Raw genomic sequence first — 22,533 nt, 5'->3', positions numbered from 1 at the left:
AAAGCAGAAATTATTCACTTCTCTCCCACATAGTCTTTGTTCCTTCATAGGTATTATTTGAGCACTGGGAATCCTGTAATACAGAAGGCAAACATAGGTTTCGGGCCATGGGACTTCCAAGTAAATAGAGTACATCACTGGGCATAAGCTGCCGTGAGTGCTTGGCAGGCAGGCACAGGGTGGCTTTTAAGAGAGACTTGGTAAGTGAGGCGTCATGAGGACAGTCCACTAAACGAAGGCTTACAGGACACTATGATCCAGATGGATCCCTGGAGAAGTATATTTTCATGAGGTTTGGTCATGTTTTAATAAAGCAGTCTTTGTTGTCTGCTTTTATATACCTTGTTTTCTGTTGTGGTGTGTCTTTATGTATTGGTTAATGGACATAATTTTAAAATTTTCTTCTGTTTTTATTCCTGGATTCTTATTAAGTCTATTGTGGAATATTTTGAGTATTTGCTGCTCCAAGGATTGGCTGAATTCTTGCAGCTTTAAAAATAGTTGAGAAAATGTTCTAGGTTAGTGCTTCTGGGCAGACCACACTCAGTTCTATATTAGCGATTGTGCACAGATCACACTGAGTTCTAGGTTAGTGATTGTGCACAGATCCCACTGAGTTCTAGGTTAGTGATTGTGCACAGATCACACTGAGTTCTAGGTTAGTGATTGTGCACAGATCCCACTGAGTTCTAGGTTAGCGATTGTGCACAGATCACACTGAGTTCTAGGCTAGTGATTGTGCGTAGATCACACTGCGTGCTGGTTACGCTCGCAGTAAAAAGGAAGATAACAACACGTTAGCAACTTCATAACACACAGATGGACCTGAACGTTGTAATACAGAGAGCTAGACGGTATTGTGATATTACAGACAGTATCCTGCAAAGCAAGTCGCAGCAAGGATAATAATATTAATGTTGCTAGCATGTGAAGCTGATAATAATAAAGTTATTATAGATACTATGTGAAGCTAGTGATCACAGTAACAGTAGAGCCTTGTCCATGGATTCCATTTAAAAGTCACCCAACCCCTGAACATAGTGCCTTTACCTTGATTGCTCCCAGCTTTACTTTGACCCTGGTTGCATGGCTTTCATTGCGAACATCTTTAACATCATTTAAAACCTGCATTTCTGTTCATGTTTTTGTACTACTGTGAATGTGACTTCTTTCTTGATTTCTTTTTCAGAGAGTTGGCTTTTAGTGTAAATAGCCTACTTAACCTCTACATGTAGATTTTATATCATGCATTTTTATTGAATCTATGTATTAATTCAATATGACTTCTACAGTTTTAGCATTGTCTCTGTGTGTGATCCCATTGTCTGAAAACAGGGACAATTCCTTTCCTTCCTTTCCAGTCTGGACCCTTTTGAGTTCTTGGTTTTGCCTGAATACCCTGGTAGGACTTGCAGTACTGTGCTGAATAGAGTCAGTGAAAGTGGCCTCCTTGTCCCTTTCATGAGGCTTTCATGAAAATGACAAAAAGTCTCTTTCTCGGTGGACTTTGTTCTGGTAAGTGTACTCAAGCCATGGCTTTGTTTGTGAAGAGGAAGGAAATAAACAAGAAGCCTGTTGCCATGCTGGCTTGTGTGCTCTGCAAAACAGAAGGGAGGATGAGAAAAAATAAAGCCATGTTTGCCAAGTGGAAAAGGACAAATCTGGTAGGGAGAGGGTGTTGTTTTTGAGGATTTTCCTATGACATTCTTGGTAACTTAAAAATGCTGCCCCATCCTGCTCTTGGGCCGTAGCGAGTTGGACGAGATAGTAACTGACCCTGCTCTAACCGTGCATCAGCCCCCTCAGACAGAACTCAGGGGGCTCAGGCTGATCGCTGGAAACAATTTTGCACTCTTTCCTCTCAGCTCTGGCAAAGCCTCATCTTGCCAATTCCAGATCAATACTGGTAGTCGTGTGTTTTGTATAGAAGTCTGTTTATATTTCTAGCCAGAGCCAGAAGACTGCCCACTAAGTGGGACTTTTGCAGGGCTGAAAGGGACCACCTCCTTGGCCATTGACTCCAGCTTGATAGCCAGACATCTAGCATCCACTGAAGGAATCAATTCCTAACACTCCTTCAAAATGGAAGCCAGAGATGGAAAGAGATGTCTGTTGATACTGTGGTTCTGACCAAACTCTCATCAGGAAGTCTCCCCTCCTGGCCATACCCTCTCCGCTGCCCTGCAGGTGATTGTTTTGTGTTCTCCTTGGCTTGTCTTAGCCTGCTATAAGGCTGTAAGGTTCCCTGGTGCAGGATAGGGGGCTTCCTGATGGCATTGCTAAGAACAGGTTTTGCTGGAGTTCTGCTTGGCTCTTTACATTTTTGATATAAATTTCTGTACAAAAGCAAATAAATATTTAGTGTAAAGAATTCTTCTTCTTCTTTTGAAGATTCACATTTTTATGGGAGAGAAGAATCTTTAAATGCAAATGAGAGAGTTTTTTCCCCCCAGAATCAATTTAACTTTTATGCCTGTAAAGTTTGCACAGTTCCCTTACTAGTCCCTTACATGTCCTTCCTCATTCAAAAGAAGCTGAACACGCTCATTAAGTAGACACATTAAGCTACAGCCTTAGGACTGAGCTTTCTCAGTAGGGCGAGCCGAGGGTTAAACCTGTGCCTATCAACATTACTTTGCTCTGATTGAATGTCACAGTGGGCAGTTTGTCTTCTGATCAGCCCTTGAACAGTTACATAGCATTGCCTATGGCTTTTCTGAGAAGACAGAATATCTATCTTAAGGTCTGTTGAAATATGTTTTAAAGGGTCTTATATTCCTGGGAATTGGACTTATACTTTTTAGGCCTTTCTGTTGTTTCAGCCAGTAAAGCTTAATCAATTAATTAATTACATAATTAATAATGCATCCTGGCTGAAGTTTCTCCTTCCTCTTCTCCCCCTGGCTCCTGCTTTATACTTGCTCTCTTTACCACTCCCTGTCCTCACATCTCCTCAGTTTCTCTTCACAAAATAGTAGGTTTCCCATGGGTTTCAAGCACCCGTGGCATATTCAGTTGGACTAAGACTAGGCACCTCATCTCCTATGAGAAGGCAACACAGTAAGCGGCAAAAGTCCCAAAGCAACAGAGTCGGGCAGCTCCTACTCCCACTGTTAGGACTCCCAAAAGAAGACCAAGCTACACAACTGTAACCTGGGCTTAGGTCAGACCCATGCAGGCCCTCTGGTTGGTGGTTCAGTCTCTATATGCCCCTGTGAGCCTAGATTAGTTGATTCTGTGGGGTTTCTTATGGTGTCCTTGACTCCTACAAACTTCTCCATGTTTTTCACAAGGAATTTATTTTAATGTAAGAAAAAAGTTGTAGATACAGTGAGGCAATGGTGAAAGATAAAGAGATAGATGAGATTCAACACATCACAGACAGACAGACAGACACATACACATGCACAAGCACATGTACACATGGGCACACACATCCCATACAAGGAGGGGGCAAACCATGTACAGATAGTTGGTAGGCTTCACAAGCTCCTGGGGGACTTAGCTGTCCTTCTGTATGACATTGTGGCTTGATCTTTTCATGACCTCCAGTAAACTGCTGTTGACTAGGCCTGGCCTGTGGTCTGGCCCTGCAGCTTGCTTTTGCTTGCCTGTTGTGCAGCACTTGCAATCCTCTGGTTGGCTTTTTGCTCTGTGTGTCGCTTAGGCTGGATGATTACATGTGTTTCTGTCAACTTACTTTCTCTACTGTAAAATATATTTTTGCCAGCACTGTTTGTTTCAACTGTTAAAATTTTTGTATTCAAATACTGTATTTTCTTTTAAGATTTATTATTATTGCCTGCCTTCCTATTCTTTTGAAAAATGATACACAAATGAATAATTGAGGCTGGAGAGATTTGCAGTGCCTCACAACGAGCTGACCAGCAAAGCTGTGCAAAGAAGTGGACCAAGTATCAACAATGAAGAAACCCAGTTCATGTCTGAAAGTCCGGTTATGATACCTTTAAGCAAACTCACTTTTTTCAAAAGAATTTGCAGCCAGTGGATGTGTACGACGGCTGATTATCACCTTCCTATTTGCCCTCTGTGCCCAATTTGGCACAATACCCTCAGGTCCACAACCATGCCACTTTCATTTGTGAGCGCTAGTAACTAACCGCTCCCTGACCCATACTTGGACAGATGTTGTCACAGAGGCTGCCTCTCCTTTCCCCTTGAATACGATGAGGGGAGAACAGTGGCACAGAAGCACAGTTACACTACTGCGCCTGAGAAGGTGGTAGTGGGAAGTGTGGGAGCGGGAATAGACACGGCTCACTCTGAGCACATGCTGTTTTCTTAGGGTGTTGTTTGGTCCATGAAAATATGTGATAAGGTTGAGGACACTCTGTCCTTTGTGGCCCTTCACCATTTTCCTTCTAGGTCAGTGGCTGAAGAGCAGCAGTAAGGAGGTTGCTAGCTACGTGATGGATGTTTATGTTTGTGTTTGTAGATCTGTGAGTGGGGGGTGGCAGCCAGGTGGTTTCTTGGCCATTTTCTGAATTTGATCAATATTATAGCTAAAAGCATATGTCAGACATTGCTTTTTGCTCTCATTTAGCTTCTGGTTGGCCATTTAGAAGTGAGGAGGTAGATTTGGGGATTCTGTACTTGTAAAACTTTTGTACAGCAAGTCCAGTGCTGATAGGAGCTATTCTAGTAATTCCTTTAGAGTAGTTAATCTTACATGTGGTATTTTCCTCCTCCTCCTCTCTTCCTTATCTCCCTTTTCCTTCTCCTCCTCCTCTTCTTCTTCCTCCTCACGTGACTTCCATTTTGAAGGTACTAGGACTTTATACTTTGCAAACAGATATGCTATTGGTAAGTAGTATCCTCAAGTCTTCCCTGTCTTTCTGATCTACTCTACTGTGTGTGGTTGTGTACACCTGTGATCCCAGCTCTAAGGAGTCTATGGGCCAGCCTGGGCTGTGTAGCAAGATCTCCTTCAACGTCAAAACAAATGATGAATTCACATTAGGTGAGCTTCCTGGAATTTGATTTTGAGGTTGAGATGTACGTATCCAGCTGTACCATCCTACTACTTAAACAGTGATCTAGGATACATCTGTGTTGGCAGCGAGAAGAGCTTCTTCAATCAGTAGTCAAAAAAGTCTTTGGGGAAGTTGGTCCTGTTCAAAAGAGGTTTACTGTGCGATAACCAATGAGGCTGGCCCTCACCCAAGGCTTCTGCCTGGAAGCTGCAAGCCTTCACTAGGCCCCAGAGTTCCAAATCCGCCATGTCATGCAGACCAAGTCATTGTGGCATTTGTCTAGCTGGCATGTGGGTTTCTGTTAAGTGCTTCCTTCTCTGCTGTTTTCCCAGAACCCGCTGTCTGTTTTTTAGTGTCCCTGACACATTCCTTCCTTAATGGGTTTTCTCTCTTCCTATTTCTACTTTTGGTGCCCAGTGAGATGTCTTCCTTTAGTCCTCTGTCTTCTCTTACGAGAAACAAGGACACAAAGGGGTTATCTCAGTCACTGTTCACCTTGCAGCCGGACCTGGTGAAGATCCGTACTGTGATTTAGCAACTTCCAGGCCCCTTGTTGATTCTACAATCTTCTTCATAGAAAAGCCGTCTTCATATTCAGTTTGCCCCAACGTTTATCCGTCATCTTATTATGAGAGTCACATTTGGTGAAACACACTAATGGATTCTCTACTATCCCACACTGGAAATCCAATGGTACTTTGGTCATTGTTCACACACCCTGTTTTCCCTGTATTCATTAGCAAGGTCTTTGGGCAAGAGACTGAGTCTCAGATTTATTTCAGTCCATTTATTTCACTGCCCATCATTTTATCTCACTCAGATTACAAATGGCTCATTGATTTTATTAATTTTTCCCACTTCAGCTGAATGTCCCTAAAAGTTTATGTTTAAGGAATTCTTTTTTTTTTTCACAAATAGGACTTTTTATTTGTTGCTATTAAAAATCTGGATTTTAAACGGATTCTTGGACTGGTGGTTCATAGCCATCAGCTCGTTCAACCTTAGCACCTGTCTCATCACCAGTTGTTTTGCCAGAACTACCGCCTTCACCATGGAGCTCCATGAGTTTTCCCAATTCAAACTTGGGTTTCTTCAGCATTTTGACTTTCCTAACAAAAACGTCATGGAGAGGATAGATGGACTGGCAAGCCTTCTCTATGTCTTTCCCAATGCTGTCTGGAATCAGTTTATTAACTACTTCCTTCAAGTCATTTGTCTGCACTTCTCGGGTCATGATCTCCATCATCTTCTTGCGGATCTGGCGGACCTGCTGGTGCTGCGCATAGGATGTCTTTCTAATCTGGTTGTTACGTTTCTTAGTGAAACCAACACAGAAAAGTCGGAGCAAATACCCATCGGTCGTCTTCACATCAACATGAGCTTCAATCATGGTCTGCCACTTTTTGACCATGGAGCACATTTTGTCCCGGGTAAGATCCATGCCATGGAAGTTAGTCAGACAGTTTTTGCCCTGAACATCCTCAGTAATTAGCTTGAACTTTCTAAATGCAACTTCATCGTTCTGTAGATCTGCAAGACTCACTTCGAACACACGACCCTTGAGGCCATCTGATGCAATTTTGGTTCCTTGAGTCCTTGTAACTAGTGTTTTCCCGATGTTCCTAATATTGAACATCGCTGGAGCTTTCACATCATACCAGTCTTTCTTAGAAAATGGATCAACCACTTTCTTCTTGGCTCCCTTCTTGCCACCTTTCGTCAGGCGCTTGTTCTTCCCGACCGCCATGGTGCCGCTCTGAGAGCCAAAAGGGCGGAAGTACAACTCGCTCGAGAACTTAATGCGAACCGGGCGGGGAGCGCTGTCTGTTTAAGGAATTCTTACTTTCTGTCGCTGTGTACTGCATGCTACCTGAATTTTCTTCTTTTAGCGAACTGTTCAGAGCACACCGTGACGTCCCTTACTCTTACGACCCAGTATGCTCTCTGTGTGGTCTTTGCTGTATTGATGTATGATGCTTTCATTCTTCACAAATACCAAGTTAATTTTCCTGGTCTCATTTTTACTGCCTGATACTTCCTTATCTCTTGACTGGCTAATAGTTTTTCCATTAAAAGAAGAACTACTTTATTTCCCACTGTCTTCCTCATGTAACCCTGGCGCCCCTGGCTTCTCTTAATCCTTCTCTGTTTCTGTTAGCATACCTAATGCCCCCTGGCTCATATAAAAGGCTGCCATGTGCGCCTTACCAACAGCTTCTCAGGTTCACGTGCAGAACGACAAATTCAAGAATATTTTCTTAGAAAATTCTTCCATCTAGCCATGTCTGCCTTGTTGTAAATGCTACTCTGACGTCAGACTACTGGGATGACTGGCCACTTAATGTTCCTGTCATCTAACTCCTCTTTGTGGAGTGATGTAGTTAGTTCAGGGACATTCATCCTGACTTTCAGCTATGTGTCATCAAGTTCGAATTACAGCGTAGTATAGAGAAGTCTCGTGGAAGTAATTTGATATTGTAAACCACACACTGGTCCTGCTCTAGCTGCTTCTTGTTATGAGGGAACAGGGTAGGGGGCTACATTTCTTACCCGGACCACTCGTTCATGCCACCCCAGTTACGAACAGAGCGGATCACTACCTCAGTGACAGGTTTCTGTGCTCCTGGGTGTGAATGGTTCCCAGTATCTTCCAGTTCATTTCCATTTTAGTACTTACTGAAATGTGATGATTTAGGTCCTACACCTAAAAGAAGCCAGGGGTGTCAGGGATCCATGAGGAAGACAGTGGAGAATAGAGCACGGTTTTTCTGTTAAAGGAAAAGATGCTGGCCAGTGAAAAGGTAAGGACGTATAGTGCTTGCTTTGGTGGAAGAATATCGATTGGGAACTCAGTTGATACTTGTGCATTGGTGGCTTGATTGCTTGGTCTCACAGTGGGACATTTAGAAAGCAGACATTGGACCATTACCACACGTCACCTTTTGGTGCGTGTGAGCCTGCGAAAAGGTTACCACGCACTACTTGTGTTGGCATGGGGCGGCGAAGACAGCAAACAGGAGAGGAAGTTTTACACATCTTGTGCAAATCGAGATTTCCTATTTTTAGTCTTTTGCTACTGTTTGGAAAGTACAGCCTCCGTTCATGGCAGCCTCACATGTGTTTCCTTAGTGCCGTTTCAAAAAGGGGGAAATAAATATGGGATTTTTTTTTTCGTAGTGAAAATAGTAAAATCATGAAGATTTCTCCTTTTTCTGTTGGTGAAACCTCAGTCGCGCTCGGCACAGATTCCTCTACCTCAGCTCTGCTCGCCAAGGCAAAGCACACGGAGACAGGAGCTGTAAAACCCAGGAAAACAGGATAGGCTACAGAATCCTTATGTTGCACAGCAGCAGGGAGACCTGGGGAGCCAGCGGCTGTGCTACTGCACTTGCAGTGGCCTCCTTACCCAGCTAGGGACTTGTCTATAGAGAAAGGGGGCTCTGAACTGGTTAGCCAGGGTAACAGTGCTGTATTTCTTTGCTAGATCTCTTCCTTCCGCATAACTGTGCATGGTAAAATTCACCCTGGGTGTCTTACAGCCCCTACCCACAGTTCTAATAAATGGATCGTTCGCTTTAGCAGTTATAATCGCATTTGAGGAATCCCTCTAATCTAAAGTTTTGTGGATTATTAGCTCACTGGAGAAAGCAGTTTGTTTATGTCTGTGGTGATGTGCTGTGGACTCCAAAGGGTGGGGCACCACTGAGCAGAAGGAGAAACTGTAGTAGAGCTTGGAGTCCATGGAGGCAGGCTGTGGCTAGAAGTGTTGTAGTGGCCCTGATGGTGGCAGTTGGGAATTGTGGGAAAGACAGCAGTTTGTGATAGATGTGGCGATCACAAGGGGCAGGATGTGTGTGAGATTCTTGCTTTCTTGCACGTGGGCTTGGCTTGTTTTCATGTTTGTGGGATGAGAATCTCCTCTGAGGCAAATGTAAGTGTGTATTTCTAAAAGAGATGTTGATAATAATCCCTCATTAATACATGGTTCTGTGCAGTCTCCAGATAGTATTGTGGCAGGAGGGTGAAAATAATGCCTTGCTAATTTGTGGATTTCTCTGTACAGCTACTGTTCTTTAATTGAGTGTGTATTAAGCTCCACCTAGGTGCTACAGATAATGTCAACTTACAGATGATTTTCAGAACATTCAGAAGATTTATAAACACCAATAAATGGAAAGTCGCAGCACCCCTCGGAGGTGGCAAACATATTTGTTCTTCTTACAAATGAGAAGTGAAATAGGCTGTGTTCAACCCTACGAAAACTGAGGGTGAGAATTGAGAGAACTGAGGAGCAGAGAGAAGAGTGTTTTCCATCACTCAGAATTGGATTAGAATGTATTATTAAGGAATTATGCCTAAATGTGCTTAGAGTTGTGAGGTTTTAATTAAATTGTTCCAGTTACTGTTAGCATTTGGGTTAGCACAGAGTATATCACTGTGTTTTATTGTAGAAAAGAATTGGGAAGGAGACTGAATACTTAGTACCCATGAGTTTAGATTTGTTCAGTCTATGGGCGGTCCTAGCTATGCCCCTTCTAATAGATGTCTCACATACATCTACCATCAAAGGTAGTGTGGTTTCCCTTTGAAGCCCCATTCCTGCTTGTGTTTGTCAACATAGCCTTTCCCTGGAACCCATACTTTTCCTTTCTACAGGAACCATTTCCTAGAACTTACCTAGTTGATAGAATTACAAAAGTCCTGCCACATGCTTAGGCTTTTCTCTGGTTCCTCTCTTGTCCCCTGGTCACCAAGTTATCTTTACGTTATTCTCCTGTTTCGTAAGTGGAAAGCAAAATGAAGAGCACATGAGTTTATTGGAAAGTATGTTATAAATCCTCGCCATTTAAAGCCAGTGGACTTAGAGTCCACTGTGAGTGTGACTGTCACACGGGAGACTTGCACTGCGGAAGTTTGAAGTCAGTTATAAACCTGTAGACCTGGATGACGGGAGCTGTGTCTTACAAATGTACTCATGCTGAAAGAGAGGAGCGGGAAGGCGAGGTGGAGTGACCACTTCAGGTTCTCATTTTTTTCTTTGTTCGATGTCTCTATTCACACAGACTCTGAAATGAGCCATTGCTGGGGACATAGTTGGGTCTTTGATTATCATTGACTCTGAATAGCCTGTGAACAAGGACGCGTTTGTCAGGAAGGACTGTACTGAGGGAGACATGGACGGCATTGGGAATAAAGGAAGGAGTTTGTAGAGAGTAGTGAGACTTAAAGGCATCATCCTCTAGGATGGCAAAGTCACTTGTCATGGCCACCTGTCCATTTGTAATGCACCAGCTAGGTACATGCTCCATTCATGATTGGAGAGTCACCCTCGTTTCTGACTCAGGCGAGATCAGATCAGTGGTTTTCTGATGTGCTCTCAGACTCAATTTTTATCAATGGTAACCTTGGGCATAAAAATAGGAATTCCTGTTGGGAGTGTTAATCTGAGCACGTCCTAAGAATATATGTGATTCATACCATGTCTTGTGCCCACATCAACACTGAGTCCCGAGATGCAATTACCCATGCCCACTCTCTGCTTCCTCATGGGGCTGTGTTTATCCTTGAGCTATCCGCATCCGGGAGCAGGGCCAAACTCCCTGTAAGATCTATACATGTGCATGGTGTGATCACACATGACCCTTTGAATCTGACCTTGCTGCCTTGTCTCACAAAACAGTCTTGTTGCCTGGCAGTACATTGCACTGTTCTCCCAGAATCCCCTGGTCTTCAGCTGAGTACCTTAAATCATGTTGTCTATCCAAGGCCAAGACTTCTGGCCTTTGTCCATGAAGCCCAGTCTGGTTTTCACTCTTAATCTGTTTTCTCTATTTTTGATTTTTCCTTTCCTGACTTTTTTATTGGATATTTTTTAATTTACATTTCAAATGTTATTCCCTTTCCTGGTTTCCTTGACACAAGTCCCCCGTCCCATTCCCCTCATCTTCTTCCCCATACACACCCCATCCTGCCAACCCCCATATTCCGTTACACTGGGCAGGACCAAGGGCTTCTCCTTCCATTGGTGCCCAACGAGGCCATCCTCTGCTACATATGCAGTTGGAGCCTTGGGTCAGTCCAGGTATAGTCTTTGGGTAGTGGTTTAGTCCCTGGGAGCTCTGGTTGGTTGGCATTGTTGTTCTTATGGGGGTCTCAAGCCCCTTCAGCTCTTTTAATCCTTTCTCTAATTCCTCCAACGGGGATCCTGTTCTCAGTTCAATGATTTGCTGCAAGCATTCACCTCTATATATGACATACTCTGACTGTGCCTCTCAGGAGAGATTTATATCCAGTTCCTGTCAGCATGTACTTCTTAACTTAACTTCATGAGTCTTACCTAGTTTTGGTTATTATGTGTGTGTGTGTGTGTGTGTGTGTGTGTGTGTGTGTGTGTGTGTGTGTGTGTATGTATGTATATATATATATATGTATATATATATATAAGTATATATATATATATATATATATATATATATGTATGTATATATATGCATGCTGTATACCCATGTGGGTCAGGCTCTGAATGGTCGTTCCTTTGGTCTGTGTTCCAAACTTTGCCTCCATATCCCCTCCTATGAATATTTTTATTCCCCCATTTTAAGAAGGAGTAAAGCATCTGCATTTTCTTCTTGAGCTTCATGTTGTCTGTAGATTGTATCTTGTGTAATTTGAGCTTTTGGTCTAATATCCACTTATCAGTGAGTGCATACCTTGTGTGTTTTTCTGTGATTGGGTTACCTCACTCAGGATGATATTTTCCAGTTCAATCCATTTGCCTATGAATTTCATAAAGTCATTGTTTTTGATAGCTGAGTAATATTCCATTGTGTAGATGTACCACATTTTCTGTATCCATTCTTCTGTTGAAGGGCATCTGGGTTCTTTCTAGCTTCTGGCTATTATAAATAAAGCTGCTGTGAACATAGTGGAGCATGTGTCCTTGTTATATGTTAGAGCATCTTTTGGGTATATGCCCAGGAGAGGTATAGCTGGGTCCTCAGATAGTGCAATGTCCAATTTTCTGAGGAACCTCCAGACTGATTTCCAGAGTGGTTGTACCAGTTTGCAGTCCCATAAACAATGGAGGAGTGTTCTTCTTTCTCCACACCCTCACCAGCATCTGTTGTCACCTGAGTTTTTGATCTTAGCCATTCTGACTGGTGCAAAGTGCAATCTCAGGGTTGTTTAATTTTGCATTTTCCCGATGACTAAGGATGTTGAGCATTTCTTTAGGTGCTTCTTAGCCATTCGATATTCCTCATTTAATAATTCTTTATGGGGCTGGGGATTTAGCTCAGTGGTAGAGCGCTTACCTAGGAAGCGCAAGGCCCTGGGTTCGATCCCCAGCTCCGAAAAAAAGAACCAAAAAAAAAATAATTCTTTATTTAGCTCTGTAACCTGTTTTTTAATAGGGTTTTTTTGACTTGCTGGAGCCTTAACTTCTTGAGTTCTTTGTATCTTTTGTATATTAGCCCTCTATCAGATGTAGGTTTGGTAAAGATCTTTTCCCAATCTGTTGGTTGCCGTTTTTTCCTAACCACAGTGTCCTTTGCTTTACAGAAGCTTTGCAGTTTTATGAGGTCCCATTGGCTGATTCTTGATCTTAGAGCATAAGCCATTGGTGTTTTGTTCAGCAAATTTTCCCCAGTGCCCATGTGTTCAAGACTCTTCCGCATCTTTTTCTTCTATTAGTTTGAGTATATCTGGTTTGATGTGGAGGTCCTTGATCCACTTAGACTTAAGCTTTGTACAGGGCAATAAAAATGGATCAATTTGGGGTTGGGGATTTAGCTCAGTGGTAGAGCGCTTGCCTATCAAGCGCAAGGCCCTGGGTTCGGTCCCCAGCTCCGAAAAAAAAAAAAAAAACAAACAAACAATGGATCAATTTGCATCCTTCTACATGTTGCCCTCCAGTTGAACCAGCACCATTTGCTGAAAATGCTATCTTTTTTCCATTGGATGGTTTTAGCTCCTTTGTCAAAAATCATATGACCATAGGTTTGTGGGTTCATTTCTGGGTCTTCAATTCTATTCCACTGATCTACCTGCCTGTCTCTGTACCAATACCATACAGTTTTTCTCACTATTGCTCTGTAATACTGCTTGAAGTCAGAGATGGTGATTCCCCAAGAAGTTCTTTTATTGTTGAGGGTAGTTTTTGCTATCCTGAGTTTTTTCTTATTCCAAATGAATTTGCAAATTGCTCTTCCTAACTTTATGAAGAATTGAATTGGAATTGTGATGGGGAATGCATTGAATCTGTTGATTGCTTTTGACAAAATGGCCATTTTTTACTATATTAATCCTGCCAATCCATGAGCATGGGGGGAATCTTTACATCTTCTGAGAACTTCTTCAATTTCTTTCTTGAGTCTCTTGAAGAGACTTGAAGTTCTTGTCATACAGATGTTCGACTTGCTTTGTTAGAGTCACACTGAGGTATTTTATGTTATTTGTGACTATTGTGAAGGGTATCATTTCCCTAATTTCTCTCTCAGCCTGTTTATCCTTTGAGTAGAGTAAGGCTGCAGGTTTGTTTGAGTTAAATTTATACCCAGCCACTTTGCTGAATTTGTTTATTAGGCTTAGTAGTTCTCTGGTGAAACTTTTGGGGCCCCTTAGTTATACTATCTTATCATCTGCAAATAGTGATATTTTGACTTCTGCCTTTCGAAATTGTATCCCTTTGACCTCTTTTCTTTGTCTGATTGTTCTGGCTAGGACTTCAAGTACTGTATTGAATAAGTAGGGAGAGAGTGGGCAGCCTTGTCTGTCTACTAGTTCTTGATTTTAGTGGGATTGCTTCACGTTTCTCTCCATTTAGTTTTATGTAGACTACTGGATTGCTGTATATTGCTTTTGCTACATTTAGGTATGGGCCTTGAATTCCTGATCTTTCCAGGACTTTTATCATGAAAGGGTGTTGAATTTTTTCCAAATGCTTTCTCAGCATCTAATGAAATGAACATGTGTTTTTTTTTCTTTTCTTTGAGTTTGTTTGTATAGTGGATTAGGTTGATGGATATTCACATATTGAACCATCCCTGCATCCCTGGGATGAAGCCTACTTGATCATGATGGATGATCATTTTCATGTACTCTTGAATTCGGTTTTTGAAAATTTTATCGATTATTTTTGCGTCCATATTCATAAGGGAAATTGGTCTGAAGTTCTCTTTCTTTGTTGGGTCTTTGTGTGGGTTAGGTATAAGCTTCTTTGTGGCTTCGTAGAAGGAATTGTGAAGTGGTCCGTTTGTTTCTATTTTGTGGAATAGTTTTCACTGTACTGGTATGAGGTCTTCTATGAAGGTCTGGTAGAATTCTGCACTAAAGCCATCTGGTCTTTGGCTCTTTTTGTCTCACAAACTTTCCATATGCACTCTGTCTTTTGATAAGATATGTAGACAAAGCCACACTGTGAGGGAGGGCTGATCCTCCCTTCTTTCCCCGTCCTCTTCTGTGTCTCTTCTTAATCCCTTCACTTTCCTTTGCCATCTACATTCTTGTCCATCATGCCAGTAAATTCTGACTATTTAATAACATTAATAGAATGAAAACTGTCTTATACTAGGTATTTGTTGTCAGAGAGTTTGGTACCAAAGCTAGGGTTTCTTTTGAAATTGAAAGTCTCTCTGTCTCTGTCTGTCTGTCTGTCTGTCTGTCTGTCTGTCTGTCTGTCTGTCTGTCTCTCTCTCTCTCTCTCTCTCTCTCTCTCTTTGTGTGTGTTTCTGTCTCCATGTTTCTGTTTCTGTGTCTCTGTCCCTGTCTGTGTGCGCTCTCTCTCTCTCTCTCTCTCTCTCTCTCTCTCTCTCTCTCTCTCTCTCTCTCTGTATGCATGCATGCATGCATACATGTGCGGTGCCCATTCAAGTATGTGTACATGTATGTGGAGACTAGAGCTGAGGGATTCAAGTAGGCCAATAACTGAATGGATAACTATATAGCCAATTGGCCAGTTATCTCCAGGAGCTTGCTTATATTCCCATTCCCCATCCCTGGAACCCAGGTTTGATATAGGTGTTGGGAATCTAAATTTATGACTCCATGCTTCCGGGACCTGTGCTAAGCTTATGTCAACATACAAACTAGACTTATCTGAAGGGAGGGAACCTTAATTGAGGATATGACTTTATAGGACCCAGTTTAAGGCATTTTGAAAATTCATTATTCATGTGGGAGGACCTAGTCCATTGTGGGTGTTTTCATCCCTGGGCATGTAGTCGTGGGTTCTGTAATAAAACAGGTCAATCAGGCTGTGGAAAGCAAGTCAGTAAGCAGCACCTCTCCATGACCTCTACATCAGAATCTGCCCCCAGAATCCTGCCGTGCTTGAGTTCCTCTCCAGACTTTCTTCAGTGATGAACAGTTCTGTGTAAGTGTAAGCCTAATTAACCTGGTCCTCCCCTCGTTTCTTACATCATGGTGTTTCATTGCAGCAACAGTAACCCCAAGACTTGGGGCAAGACCTTTACCAATTTGGCCATCTCCCAGATCACTGGAGCTTTTCTTTTTATGTCATTACATCTATGACCTGTTTCTTGATAATTTTAAAAGGACATTCAATCTCATCATGAGTGTAGAAAGGATCATCCCTCTTTTCCAATCCATTTTATTGCAAACCAAAATCTGAGTAATTCGCAGAGAGATATTTGCAGCTCAACCTCCAGTTGTGTTTCCTGCGTCATCACTGCAGCTCTCTCTTCTCGGTGTTTGGTATCCAGGTCTGTTCAGCATGGTTAGTAAACTCTGGGCTTCTAAGGCTGCTGGGCTATTTGCTGAGATGTGGGTGAAGCTTTCCTTAGTGTAGCTGCCTCTCTGTTGACAGTGGCAGTGCAGAGTGCCTGTATAGGCTGCATGCTTTGGGCCAGATTTCTGGGTAATGAGTGCTACATACTCAAGAGAGGTTTCTCAGAAGGGAAAAGGAAGCTTACTTAGTAAAGAGAAAATGGCACCTAGATCCGGGGTTTCTTGGGCAGCTAATCCACCTTTTATTGCCTTTAAAAGGCCACCTTTTAGGCCTTCGTGATAAGTTGTGATGTGCCTTGCCTTGTTCTCTCCTACGTGCTTGCTGGAGTCCAGTCTTACCGTGTTGCTTCTGTTTCCTTTAAGCAGCAGGTGACTCTTAATGAATGGGTTTGCACTAGAAAAATGTTGTTACTGATTCTACTTGAATGTGTCAAGTTGTATCTGTAATGTCTTTGTCATTCCAATAATCAAAATGATGCTTAATTTACATGGAGGCAGAATAATCCAGCCAGGAAAAGTAAGTTTAGGATAAAACAACAAAACTCACGACAAATTAACTTAAATCCATTTTTAGCCCAGTATTGCCCCATAGGCTACACTCATGTGCACAGATAGAGCAGGAATTTCTTCTTGACAGAGCTAAAGGAACAAGTGCAGTGTCATTGCATTTGAGAGGCTAACATGACAGTGATTTTCCCAGGTTCCCCCTGTACACGATGGCAGAGCTAGGATGAAATGCTCAGGCTAGCACTCCTCCTGTCCCGTCTCTCTCTGTTGCACATAGAGAGTTCAGAGGTTAGTGGGACTGGTGGAAGTGTCATGTTTGCTGTAACTTGTCAAAGTAGTTGGTCATGCCGAGACATCTGCTTGTTTGGTTATGAGCTTCCCATGACAGAGTCACTGCACAGTCTCCTTTTATTTTTTCTCAATATTCCAATGTCTTCTCTTTTTTTATGGGATTTTAAAATTCATATTTTAAATGTTATCCCCTTTCCCAGTTTCATCTCCAGAATCCTGCTATCTCATCCCCTCCCCCTGCTTCTATGAGGGTGCTTTCTCACCCACCTACCCACTCCCTCCCAACCCCCGCCTCGCCAACGTCCCCCTACACTGGGGCATTCATACTTTACAGGACCAAGGGCCTCTCCTATTGATGCGTGGCAAGGCCAGCCTCTGCTACATATGCATCTGAAGCCATAGGTCCATCCCTATGTACTCTTGCAATGGTGGTTTAGTCCCTGGGAGCTGGTGGGGGGTGGGTCTGGTTGGTTGATATTGTTGTTTTTCTTATGGGATCGCAAACCCCTTCAGCTCCTTCAGTCCTTTCTCTAACTCCTTCATTGGGGACCTTGTTTTCAGTTCAGTGTTTGGCTGCAAGCATCTACCTCTGTGTTTGTCATGCTCTGGCAGAGCCTCTCTGGAGACAGCTATTTCAGGATCCTGTCAGCATGCATTTCTTGGCATCTGCACTAATGTCTGGGTTTGGTGTCTGTATATGGGATGGATCCCCCAGGTGGGGCAGGCTATGGATGGTCTTTCTTCAGTTTCCATTCTACATTTTTTCTCCATATTTCCTTCTGTGAGTATTTTTGTTCCCCTTCTAAGAAGGTTGAAGCATAAACACTTTGATCTTCCTTCTTCTTGAGCTTCAGTGTGGTTTGTGAATTGTATCTTGGGTATTCCGAGCTTTTAGGCTAATATCCACTTATCAGTGAGTGTATGCCATGTGTGTTCATTTGTGATTGGGTTACCTCACTCAGGGTGATATTTTCTAGTTCCATTTGCCTATGAATTTCATTAAGTCATTGTTTTTAGTGGCTGAGTGTTACTCCATTGTGTAAATGTACTACATTTTGTGTATCCATACCTCTGTTGAAGGACATCTGGGTTCTTTCCAGCTTCTGGCTATTATAAATAAGGCTTCTATGAACATAGTGGAACAGACGTCTTGTTATATGTTGGAATATCTTTTGGGTATATGCCCAGGAGTGGTATAACTGGGTTCTCAGGTAGTACTATGTCCAATTTGATGAAACCTGCAGACTGATTTCCACAGTGGTTGTACCAGTTTTCAACCCCACCAACAATGGGGGAGTGTTCCTCTTTCTTCACGTCCTTGCCAGCAACTGCTGTCGCCTGAGTTTTGATCTTAGCCATTCTGACTGGTGTGAGGTGGAATCTCAGGGTTGTTTTGATTTGTATTTCCCTGATGACTAAGGATGTTGAACATTTCTTTAGGTGCTTCTCAGTCATTCCATATTCCTCAGTTGAGAATTCTTTGTGTAGCTCTGTACCCCATTTTTATTAGGGTTATTTGATTCTCTGGAGTCTAACATCCTGAGTTCTTTGTATATATTGAATATTACCCCCTCTATCAGATGTAGGATTGATAAAGACCTTTTCTCAATTTGTTGGTTTCCATTTTATCCTATTGACATTGTCTATTGCCTTACAGAAGGTTTTCAATTTTATAAGGTCCCATTTGTTGATTCTTGATCTTAAAGCATTAGCCATTGGTTTTCTATTTCGGAAATTTCCCACAGTGCCCATGTGTTCAACACTCTTCCTCACTTTCTCTTCTGTTAGTTTCAGTTTTTCTGGTTTGGTGTGGAGGTCCTTGATCCACTTGGACTTGAGCTTTGTACAGGGCGGTAAGAATGCATTGATTTGCATTCTCCATGCTGACCGCCAGTTGAACCAGCACTATTTGTTGATTAAAGAACAGAGACTTGAAAAGAAAATAACAGGGACATAGATAATCATGCTTTGCTTGTGTTATTAGTTTCCTGGATTCCCTAAAATGAACTTCTTTTCTAGTCTTCGATTGTCTGGTAGGTATTCTTCTCCTCGTATTGAGGTGGAGAGGCGCCATCCAGGTGATTGTGTAGGAGAACCCATGTGGCCTTCTATATGACTTGCCCAAGCAGTTTCTCAAGATCCTAAAGTGTGATTTATATATTACTTTATAGACCATTTAACCTTACTTTCTTTGTGAAGTTTTTGGGTTCTTTTTTTTTTTTCTGTTATTGAGAAATGACAGCATACACCTGGGTTATTTAAGTCCCTTTTCTGTGATGTGCCTAGTCATGTCATGACTAAGCATGACTACTATGCTTAGTCAGATCCTGGGGCCTTCTAAACGTCAGTGACTTTTTGCCTTCTGGGTGTGATATTATTGCATGTTGACTATGATTCTAGGAAACCAGGTTCCTAAGGTTACTTTTAAAAATAATACTTCTATTTTTTAAAGTATAAAATAATGACATCGTTTTTTTTTCTTTTTCTGTCCTTCCCATTGACCATAAATCCTCCCTTTACTTTCAAATTCAAGGACTCTTCTTTAATCTTTGAGATCTGTATACTCATGTACGCCGCCTCTCTGTGTTTTCCTTTCTCCTTGTTTTGTTTTCAATAGCACAGCACCAGACCTCCAACAATGTAATTAATCACTAATGCAGTATTTCCCTCTGCTCCCACATGTCCCAGTGAAATGAATGTTTACGCCTGTATGATAAATAGGAATGGCCTGACTTGGGTGCAGCCAGTGAAGCCATAGTAGGTTTAGGCAAGGACTGGAGTGGACACCAAAACCTTTGAGTGGAAAGTCTCTAAAACCAGGTTATTGGCAAAGTTTCAGAGTAGCTCCTCTCATATCTTGACTTTCAATATATGGCTATACTCTTATATAACTACTTTACCTTTATAATAGTAGTAAAGAACAGTAGAACCTTCCTGAATTAAGTCATCCATCAACGTTGGAATCCCAAAATATGATTTCTGTGTCAGCCGACAAGCTTCATGGTGTGGTATGCTTAGAAAGTCGTACGTCATGCCTGTAGTTCTATCCAGGCTGCCTGAATCTAAGAATCAAGGAAACTTACTTCCTTCAGTTTTTATAGGATAACCTGGCCCAACAGAGCTAGCCTGTGCTGGATGGGAATAAACAGATCCCACACTTCACTGTTGCCTTTGATTCAGTTTTGAGCATAAATTAGCAATAGTCGATGAAAAGATTGCCAGGGTAGACCAGTGCTGACACATGAAACAAATGTGAATATGCAAGGATGTATGTAGTATGTAGTATGTGAATATAATGTATAGTGTATCAGTTTGCAGGTATGAAGTCTGTAGTATGTGAATATGCAGGTATACAATATATATCATATCAATTTGCAGATATGAAGTCTGTAGTATGAGAATATCCTGGTATGTAGTATGTGATATGTGGTATGTAGTATATGAATACACAGTTTTGAAGTCTGTAGTGTGTGAATATGCAGGTATGAAATCTGTAGCATGTGAATATGCAGTTATGCAGTCTGTAGCATGTGAATATGCAGGTATGCAGTCTGAAGAATGCGAATATGCAGGTATGAAGTCTGTAGTATGTGAATATGCAGGTATGCAGTCTGTAGCATGTGGATATGCAGGTATGAAGTCTCTAGTATGTGAATATGCAGGTATGCAGTCTGTAGCATGTGGATATGCAGGTATGAAGTCTCTAGTATGTGAATATGCAGGTATGAATTCTGTAGTATGTGAATATGCAGGTATGCAGTCTGTAGTATGTGAATATGCAGGTATGCAGTCTGTAGAATGTGAATATGCAGGTATGCAGTCTGTGGTATGTGAATATGCAGGTATGCAGTCTGTAGTATGTGGATATTCAGGTATGAAGTCTCTAGTATGTGAATATGCAGGTATGCAGTCTGTAGTATGTGAATATGCAGGTATGCAGTCTGTAGTATGTGAATATGCAGGTATGCAGTCTGTAGAATGTGAATATGCAGGTTTGCAGTCTGTAGTGTGTGAATATGCAGGTATGCAGTCTGCAGCGTGTGGATGTGCATGTATGAAGTCTGTAGAACGTGAATATGAAGGTGTGCATGCTGAGTTTCTTGGCTGTGATAATAACACTGACATTTGAAGATCATGAAGGCTGAGATGGTGTATCAGTTAGGGAGCAAACCTTTTATCAATATTTTAGCTGCAGCACAAGCTTATCATAGTAATGGACGCAAATGGGATGAACTATTTAATTTGAAAGATAGATGAATTTTATTTTATAAAAATGTTTAATTCCTAATAAAAATGTTAAGTAAAAGCGACGGATAAATAAACGTGACATTTCTACCTTCCTCAGTGCCAGTGCTTTGTGTCTTTTGTTCTTTGTCGGTTAGCGACATTTGGGCTAAAGCACAGTCCACTTTGCTCAGTCTATTGGTATGGTCTGGCTTTATCCCTCTCACAGGCCATAGGTTTCACTGGGGACCTGTCTTTCCTATTCTGTTTCCAGGTTCTGGCCAGGGTGGATTCACCCCCTGAAATTATGCTAGTGCCACCTAAAATTACATTTTCTCACAAATGTCACAGTAAGCCTCAAATGTAGTTTGTTGAGCTTTAGTATTTACACGTATTTCTGGGATAAAGGGAAATGTCTCCTCTGGCAGTTACGTCCTATGGACAGTGCAGTGATGGGAGCACAGTGCCTGGATACTCTTTTATGCCTGGCTTCTGTCCTCTTCTCTCATTCCTGTAGTCTGCACAGCTGTGACATGTTGCCACCTTTGGGGTCCTTCGCTGTCTTGTCTGTGCTGTGTCTTCCCTGTAACCCTTTCCAGCTCCTGATTGAAGCCTGGGGAAGTTGTAAGTCTTCCAGCAGGCAGTTGTAGAGAGAGCAGGAGCTTGATAGATCTAATGGCTGCTCCTCCAAACAGGTTCATGCAGTCCTAAGGGACGCGAGGAGTGCCTACATGGCTGATGCGCTCAGGCTGACCATGTGGATTGGCTTCCACTCCTCCTCCTATCACGACAGGGGTTTTGGGATCGATTCCCCAACACTTGCATGCAGGCCTTGTGGCACAGCATTGTTCTCAGGAAAGCCAGACTTACACTATGGGATCTTTCTGGTTATGACTGCAGAGGGTAGAAAACAGTTACTACAATGGCTACTTTATTCGAGTGCCTATGATATCTAAAACCAACATTATGCAAAGCACCAGGGACTCCTCCTAGTTGTTATTTGGCTGCTAGCAATCTGCATAACCATTAGCTAACAGGCAGAACCATAGTGAGAATGTTGGGAAGGATGTAGAAATTTTTCAGCTACATTTCAGACTATTTTGTGAAGAGCAGGAGAGGGCATAAATCTGAAGATGGTGAGGGTGGATGAGTGTATTAAGAAAATGGTTTGTATGGAAACTTGTGCAGAACTCCAGGGGTGGAGCCAAGATACAAGCGAGGCACTTTGGAGGGAGAAAGCTTCTGTTCCTTGTTCATGATGAGGATCAAAATGTATACACAAAGCTATTATGTGAGGTCAGGTCGGGCAGCTGACGGTAGTACCTGCACAAACCATTAGAATGAGGCTGGGGCTCGTTAGTGTATTGCGTCAACCTAATCTGACAAGGGGAAGTGGGGATCAGTCCCAACTCTCAAAAGAGCATAGTAGACAGGAGCCAGAGGAGGTCTACAAGCTTGGGCCCGTCACACTTTATAATCAGTCATTTCACTGTATAGCTCACCTTAATCCTGTGACCTGTGTCTTTGTGGTTACAATCCTATGACTCAGGCCATAGGCAGTCAGTATATTTTGTGCTACAGGAAAGTACAGAAGTTGAAGAACTGATTATATCCTGTCTCTTTGCTGGTACCCCAAGGGAATACTTAGTGAGTGATGCTTACCTCGAGAAGACTTAACAATAGTTATATATGCTTATTAATTTATAGTTACTGGTTGCTATAATTAATGCTATTTATGAAAATCATCATAATTAAAGCACTTTACAATTTA

At 42.2% G+C, this 22,533-nt stretch overlaps 2 protein-coding genes across 39 annotated transcripts in view; one reads left to right on the top strand and one right to left on the bottom strand.

Annotated features, from left to right (window-relative positions):
- Nucleotides 1-22,533, top strand: part of Lpp (LIM domain containing preferred translocation partner in lipoma) — a 633,326-nt gene that overhangs the window by 274,846 nt on the left and 335,947 nt on the right.
- LOC100365839 (40S ribosomal protein S3a-like) lies at nucleotides 5,893-6,765 on the bottom strand. Its single transcript, XM_087577369.1, has one exon. The coding sequence runs from the start codon at nucleotides 6,739-6,741 to the stop codon at nucleotides 5,947-5,949; it is 795 nt and encodes a 264-aa protein (XP_087433495.1). The 5' UTR covers nucleotides 6,742-6,765; the 3' UTR covers nucleotides 5,893-5,946.

This window comes from Rattus norvegicus, chromosome 11 (assembly GCF_021556685.1).
Source record: "Rattus norvegicus strain SHRSP/BbbUtx chromosome 11, alternate assembly SHRSP_T2T, whole genome shotgun sequence".
NCBI lineage: Eukaryota > Metazoa > Chordata > Mammalia > Rodentia > Muridae > Rattus > Rattus norvegicus.
The sequence above is the reverse complement of the archived record's forward strand: the minus strand, read 5'-3'. Positions and strand labels throughout refer to the sequence as shown.

What these genes read in the sequence shown, in the direction of transcription:
- LOC100365839 (XM_087577369.1), bottom strand. Translation starts at nt 6,741, where the DNA reads ATGGCGGTCGGGAAGAACAAGCGCCTGACGAAAGGTGGCAAGAAGGGA.